This window comes from Homarus americanus, unplaced genomic scaffold (genome assembly GCF_018991925.1).
Source record: "Homarus americanus isolate GMGI-L3 unplaced genomic scaffold, GMGI_Hamer_2.0 scaffold28802, whole genome shotgun sequence".
Classification (NCBI taxonomy): domain Eukaryota; kingdom Metazoa; phylum Arthropoda; class Malacostraca; order Decapoda; family Nephropidae; genus Homarus; species Homarus americanus.
Genome location: NW_024736582.1, coordinates 4,936 through 12,616, shown reverse-complemented (window position 1 = coordinate 12,616; position 7,681 = coordinate 4,936). Strand labels below are relative to the sequence as shown.

The 7,681-nt window shown below is 38.4% G+C and overlaps 1 protein-coding gene across 1 annotated transcript; it reads right to left on the bottom strand.

Annotated features, from left to right (window-relative positions):
* Positions 1 to 1,467: 1,467 nt before the first annotated feature.
* On the bottom strand, positions 1,468 to 7,278 carry LOC121872199. The gene is made up of 2 exons (XM_042374872.1): positions 7,095 to 7,278; positions 1,468 to 1,710 (listed from the first exon to the last, which is right to left on the bottom strand). Exons 1-2 carry the CDS (start codon positions 7,236 to 7,238, stop codon positions 1,483 to 1,485), a joined length of 372 nt encoding a protein of 123 aa, XP_042230806.1. The 5' UTR covers positions 7,239 to 7,278; the 3' UTR covers positions 1,468 to 1,482.
* Positions 7,279 to 7,681: the final 403 nt, after the last annotated feature.

Genomic DNA, 7,681 nt, shown 5'->3' with positions numbered 1-7,681 from the left:
CCCAGAAAGCATGAACCACGCCGATACGATACGATACGAAGTCTTTAGTTAAGAGGTGAAAGAAGATTATTAGGAGTTGAAGGAAAAGTGGTGAAACTGAAATACAGTAGGAGTAGAAAGAATCTGGGCTCAACCAGATCGCTTCATCTTTCTTATTGGTGTTTTGTCTTTGTTCTGCTCCCTTGGGTCGTCAGACCTTCGTATTAATATTGGTTTATTTATATAATGCTGCTTATTATTATTATTTGTTATTGTTGGAGTTAGTGAGCCCGCCCAGGTCCTTGTGTAACTGGGAGGGTAGTCACATTTTTTTTTTTTTTTTTTTTGGAGGTGTTAGTTGCTGTTAGTTGTGTTAGTCTAAAGGTACACTGTATGGGAGAGGCCTGCCAGGTTCTTAGTGGAGCTGGTTGGTCACTCTCATCTTTATTCCTCTAGTAATGTTTTATGTAGAAATGTGTATGTTGAGGCAGGAGGTGGTTCAATTACTTCTTCCTGGCTGATATAGCTGGGAGGGTAATCACATTATTATTATTAATATTATTATTATTATTTTTTGAGTTAGTGAGCCCGCCCAGGTCCTTGTGTAGCTGGGAGGGTAGTCACTTTTTTTTTTTTTTTTTTTTGTACTAAGATGTTAGTTCAATGTTAAATGTTAAATGTTAAATATTAGTTATGTTAGTCTAAAGGTACACTGTATGGAGAGGCCTGCCAGGTTCTTGTGGAGCTGGTAGGTCACTCATCTTTTATTCTCTCTATTACTGTTTTATATGTATATTGGGGCAGGAGATGGTTCAATTACTTTCTTCCTGGCTGATTTAAACCAACTGTGTTCTTGGAATTCTTCGTTGTCTATATTATTTATCCAGTTTTGATATGTTTCTGTGTAAGGTTCAGTCACTTTTTTCCAAATATTTACAGCTTTGTTGTGTATATCTACATTGATTGCTAAGAGGTTTGCTCTCTTGTGTAGCTGTTCATTATTGATGTGGTCTGTATATTTTATGTTATATATAAATCTGAGGGCTATATTTTGTACTATTTGTAACCTTTTAATGCACGTTTTACTAAGGGTGTTCAATGGGATGGGTGGATAGTCCATAATTGATTTAACAAGGGCAATATTGTCCTGATCTACCTACCCAGCACCACGAGCAACGCCATCTAGGGACGAGACACGAGTATGACTCGTCTTAGTTATCACTCCGGGGTTTCTCTTCTCCATATCCTGGTTGTTGCGTCACCTCCTCAAAGTCTTCTTTGTCAGCTCCAATTCGAGGAGAGAGGACTTGATAAAATCTTATCCACGTTTTCATTGTGGATTTACATGATATATATATATATATATATATATATATATATATATATATATATATATATATATATATATATATATATATATATATTCGGAAGCATATCACGCATCTTTGTCTGGAATAAATTAAGAGAGAGAGAGAATACCAGTGTCATCGCTACTAAGGAGAATTACTTTACCTGTGCAAGCGCCACGTCAATGGTCCACATATTTATGATGCTGTCCAGCACTGCAGTGGTGATACGAGTGCCATTAGGGCTCACAAGATAGGGATTGGATGTGATATGATTTGTCGAGTCCATGTCGAGACGAAACTGTAGTTTGCGGCCCACTGAAGAGTCAACGTTAAAGGTGCTGTAGACAGTCAAGTTGGCGCCATGGTACTCCATCTCATGGATCTGAACCATAATAACAACATGAGTCTTCCTCCTGCGATGAATATCACACTCACTCACTCAGGCATGTCATCTATTTATTGGTTAATAATAGTTATGTGAGTATTACAACTGTCATGTATTCAAATAGCCTCAGAATATAGCCGCTACCCCCCCCTCCCCCCTTTACCAGATGTTACAGTACTTGGCGTGAATTCGGGCAGCTTAAATTATAAGCGCAGCACATATGTGGATGAATTGTGCCTTTGATGATAAAAGCACGAAATTTGGCACATATTTAGGGTATGCCTAGTTAAAGAAGTTTAGCCAAAGGGCATCGTAGATTTAACCCGTGAAAGCAATGGCGCCCATAGTCTATTAGGTTAAATCCATTTGATGGCAAAAAAAAAATTCTTACTTCATTCCAGTTACTAACTCAGCCGGCACAGGATCCACCACACTGGCAAAGAGTTGTGTATGGGAGGGCTGGGTGTACCCTTCTTAGTCAGTCCGCATATATTACCTCTATAATTTGTGTGTTCGGTTAATTTGTTTTTATGCCTGTTTCCTTGGCGGTAATCAGATTTGGATCTGAAAAATTGGGCGACTGTTTAGAGATCCCTTCAGGTTCTCTCAACATGATAGCGCTGTAAGCTTAGCCTGTTTATATTGTTTGTAAATTATTTCAGCACGAGACGCTGATAAATGTGTCCGTACCTTGCCATGGATGTTTGTAAAAATATTGATTTGCTTTTTAGAGTAATCGTCCATGTTGTACATAAGTAGAGGAGTTCCTGTAAGAACATCATGGGGTAAACATTTGTCTGTGCCATAAGCAATACAGTAGGGGAATTGGCCTGTGGAACTATTGATCGACCCATTTATCGAAACTGCTACTTGAGGTAACCAGTCCTCCCATGCCATGTGCATGAGTTTCATAATATCTCAAGAATTTCAAGGATTTTATATTGGTTCTTTAAACCAGACCAGTCGCCTGTGGGTGATAAGTTGTGATGTAGCTTTGTTGGATGCTGTATTGCATGAAAATTTGTGTTAAAGTTTATTCTTAAACTCTGATACGCTGTCGGATAAAATAACCTTGGGTGTCGTGAATGGGTCATATCATATTTTCACTAGAGCGTGGGCTACTGCCTCGGCTGATTTTTCCTGCAAAAGAACTGAAATAACAGATCTGTAGAAGTACGTAAATATAACTTTGGTGTTTCTTCGAAAGTTGTAACAAGTCAATTGCTCTTGTGTAGAAATGACGTTACAGTGGAGACCTTAGCTCAACACACGATGAACCTTTAGCAATGAGTTGTTCGATGTCTATATTCATGATATTCCAATTCTAAGGTTTTCTTATTTCCGCTAGGCATTTGTCACGTCTGGGATAGCCTGCATGAGGGACATTGTGGCACAGAGTAAGTACAGCCATTCGTAGTGTGTCAGGTACAGCAATTTGTGTGACAGTATCCTGTGCATTCGGTCTGCAGCGGTGGAGTATGTCTTGTCGTAGTTCAAACTGCCAGAACAGAAGAGGTAACTTAAGTAGATAAGCTTCCTCCCCCGACTCTAGAGCAAAAATGACTGTAGTCCACAAGGAATCAAGTCATGTTCACCCCGTAATTGCGATAGCGTAAACAAAGATACAGACGTAACTGGTCTGGACAAAGCATCCGCGACAACGTTCGCTCGTCATAGAAAGTACTTGAACACGGGGGGCGAATTCTTGAATAGTTAAATACCAGAGTGCGAGTCTGCCTGAAAGGTTTTTCCAAAAGAACAACTCCGCCACAGCTACATGATCCGTATGGACGGTTATGGGATATTAAAAAAATAAATCCAAAGGAAATTTGCAAAAGACCCATAACTTTCGGTGGTGCTTATTGAAGTATCAGAAATACCATAGAGTAACTCAAATAGTTAGAAATGCCAATCAGCATCAGGCGACAGTAATAAAACCTGGAATGTCATAAGTTCTATTCAGAACAGGAACACTCAGCCTTCGGTCCCTCACTCAGCTTTTGTGATAAATGATTCAGTTGTAACGGAACCCTCCCCCATTGTCAACCACTTCAATTAATATTTTATTGATGTTGGCAAAAATCTTGTAGAGAGCATCCCAGATTACCAGGAGGAATTTTGAGCCTACCTCCAAAACAGACAGCAAAATGAGCTACTCTTATCTCCTGTCACAGCAGATGAATTATTTGCCATCATAAAAATGTCCAAACATGCAGCAGCAGGCGAAGACAATATACCAATGAGCACCATTAAGAAAATAGCCCACTTATTACTACCTGTCCTCATACACATTTGTAACTCCTCCTTCACTTGTGGTGTCTTTCCGGATAAACTGAAAACTGCTAAAGTTCACCCAGCAAAAAAAAAAAAATCTGGGGACAAAGGTCTCTTCAAGAATTACCGCCTCTTATCAGTCCTCCCAGCCTTGAGTAGGATACTGGAAAAGCTAGCATGTAATACAGTAGACTAAATTCCTTCTGCAATGCCAATAACATCTTCACAGACTTCCAGTTTGGATTTAGAGCTAGAAGGACGGCTGAGAGTGCTCTGCTATCCTTTACTCATGACATTTTAAATTCTTTGATGACAGTCAGTTCACAGTCGGTGTATTCTTGGACCTCATTAAAGCCTTAGATACTGTCGACCATACCATCCTCCTTTCAAAGCTTGAACATTACGGCGTTAGGAACCTGCCCCACAATTAGTTTACCCCATATCTGTTCAACAGGATGCAGTATGTCTGCTATAATAATTACCAAGCAGACTCTTCACCAATCTTGTATGGCGTCCCCCAAGGTTCCATTCTCGGCCCGGTACTGTTCTTGTTGTACATAAACGACATATTCCACGCCAGCACACTCATAAAATGCAACTTATTTGCAGACGATAGTAATCTTTATGCCAGCAACTCAGACCTCCATTCCTTGATGAGAACTATGAACACTGAATTAACTAAAGTCAGGACTTGGGTAATAGGTAATAAACTGACCTTAAACCCTGAGAAAACCCACTACACGATCTTTCACAGAAGGAAAAACTTACCCCCAGACCAGGACCCTCTGTACCTTGGTAATACAGTCCTCAAACGCGAACAAAATACTAAATTCCTCGGAGTTATTGTTGATGAGAAACTTAACTGGAGAAACCACATACAAGCCATTCACAGTAAAGTCAATAAACAGTGTGGTATCATATATCACACTCGACAGTCACTCACTCTCACAGCAATGAAAGAAATCTATCATGATCTTGTTTACCAACACCTGATACACTGTCACACACTATGGGGGAGCCTCCAGCTCTTCAAAAACATAATCTCTGGTTACTGCACAAAGGAGAGTTGTACGGACAATGACATACTTGAAAAAAAAAAGCAGATCACACAAACGAAAAATTTGCTATTGTGAAAAATTTCAAATCCGAAGATAGTAACACCTACTGCTGTGCCTTCTTTGTTTACAAATCTATCAATTACTTGCTTGACAATAATTATTTCCAGTTCCGGAATAATCAGAGATACAGCTTAAGGCACCCAGAGCTACAAAGACCACCCCCCATGCCCTCCTCTCAGTCCCAGACCTCCATAAAATATCACCGTGTGAAGGTGTGGAACAACTTACCCCCACCCATCCGAGCAAAGACTACGCTCCTTTCCTTTAAATCATCTCTTAAAAAATATCTTTTGTCTAAGTATTAATGTTTCTTGTAACACCTACTATATTTACAGTACCTGCTTTTATTGTACCATCAAAACTGCTTTATCGGAAATTATCATGTAAATAGATAAGTAATTATCATTGCAATAAACATATTTGCCAACTAGACATAATCCTGACAGCTCTGTCCTCTTGTTCAACCATAATGCTGTACAACCCATGTTGTACTGCTCCCCCATTATACTTATGTTTTCAATTCCACTGTGATTTATATATATATATATATATATATATATATATATATATATATATATATATATATATATATATATATATATATATATATATATAATTAAGCTAACAAAATAAATAAAATTTAAAAACATTGAAGTGATAACCGAGGTAACATTATGAGATGTTCTTATTACCACCATGCAATTGTATTATTCCAGATGATACTAAATGTTACATAATACTTGCTTGAGATCAAAATATAGTATATATGAGGTGCCTAAAAGAGAGTTCAGGTTCTCAACTGGCTCAGCCATGTTCATATTGTTATTATTATCCACTCTGTATCTGTGTTTTTCTGGCTAAATAAACTGTTTCAGTTCAATTCAATTCAATTCAATTCAAACTTCTTGATTGACCAGACAACAGCTAATACTTCCAGGTGCATAACTGAATAGCTTGTTTCTGCGTCATTAAGTTTACGACTGGCGTGAGCAATCACTTTATGTTTCCCTTGTGTGTTCAGCTGCACGAGAACAGCCCCGAACCCTTGTCCTGAGGCGTCGGGACGGAGAGTAAATTTGTTGAGTGCAGTCAGGAAATGCCAAAATAGGTGTTGTCTTCAATCCAGTAAAACTATTCTCCTGTATATCATTCCAGACAATATTCGTGTCTTTCTTGAGGAACATAGTCAGCAGCAAAGCGAACGTAAAATACATTTTATAGCATAAATAAATGGCAATAACCTGATAAACCAAGAAAACTACGCACCTAATCAACGTTTGTAGGACGTGAAAATTGTGTAAGGCTTTGAATTTACCGTCAACTGCATGAATTCCGTCTCCATCGACTACTTGACCAAGGAGTTAAGTTATAGATTTTAAAAATTCACATTTGGAAAGTGTGACTTTAAGTCCCGCTGTATAAAGCTTGTTGAAAACTTCCGCTTGTGTGTCGGGATGACTCTCTACGGTTTTGCTAACAATGATAAAATGATCAAGGTAGGCATAAACTGTGCTGCCTCAGGTTAAGGTAACTAAATCCTAATATACCACTGGTTAAGTTAACTAGCCCCTATTTTTACCTCTGGTTAAGATAACTAGTACCTAACTTTACCCTCTTGTTAAGGTAACTAGGACCTCGTTTTAGCCCTGGTTAACGTAACTGGGTTCTAATCTACCCCTGGTTAAGGTAACTAGACCCTACTTCTGCCCTTGTTAAGGTAAACTAGGACCTAGTTATAAGTCTGGTTAAGGAGTTTATTTTACCCCTGGTTAAAGTTACTAAACCCTACTTTTAGTCCTGGTTAAGGTAACTAGGACCTAGTTTTCTCCCTGGTTATAGTAACTAGACCTTACTTCTTCCCCTGGTTATGGTAACCAGCACCTCGTCTCTTCCCTGGATGAGGTGAATAGAACCTATGTTTACCCCTGGTTTATCCAGGCAACTACATGTTACTGTGGCCCAAACTGCGGTATCTATGCCGCACTTTACCTTGACACTGATGTTTGAGAGTGATTGTCCAGGCTGGTAGGTGAGGGCACCCAGAAACGCCTCATCCAACATGCCACCATCATCTTCGTCCAACACAGAGTAGGTCTTTCCTCCTGTATTCATTGCCAGACTTTCCAGGGCCATGTCTGCGTCTTTCCTTTAATAGAATTGAAATAGTTTATTATGCCAGAAAGTTAAATAAAAAAATTATTATTATTTATTCTTTAATAAACTTGGATGAGCCTTTTGAGAGTTGTTGCTATCTTTAGAAGGGTTTCTGATAAATTACATTTAAATTAAGATATCTAAATAGAATGGAGTAGAAATCTGAGTCATATCGAGTGCATAATTTACAGTCAATAATTTATAACACTACTACACATCCATATACATGTATAATAATATAATTTAGATGTACACAATTGTCTTACCTGTAGGAGAGATGCAAAAAGAAAACTATATTTTCAAATGAGTTGAAGAAAACTAATAATTGTGTCAATGGCTGTCTTAATAAAGAACTGAGCGAATGACTGTCTTTTTAATTAAATAAGTGACTGACTGTCTTATTAAGTAACTGGGTGAGTGAA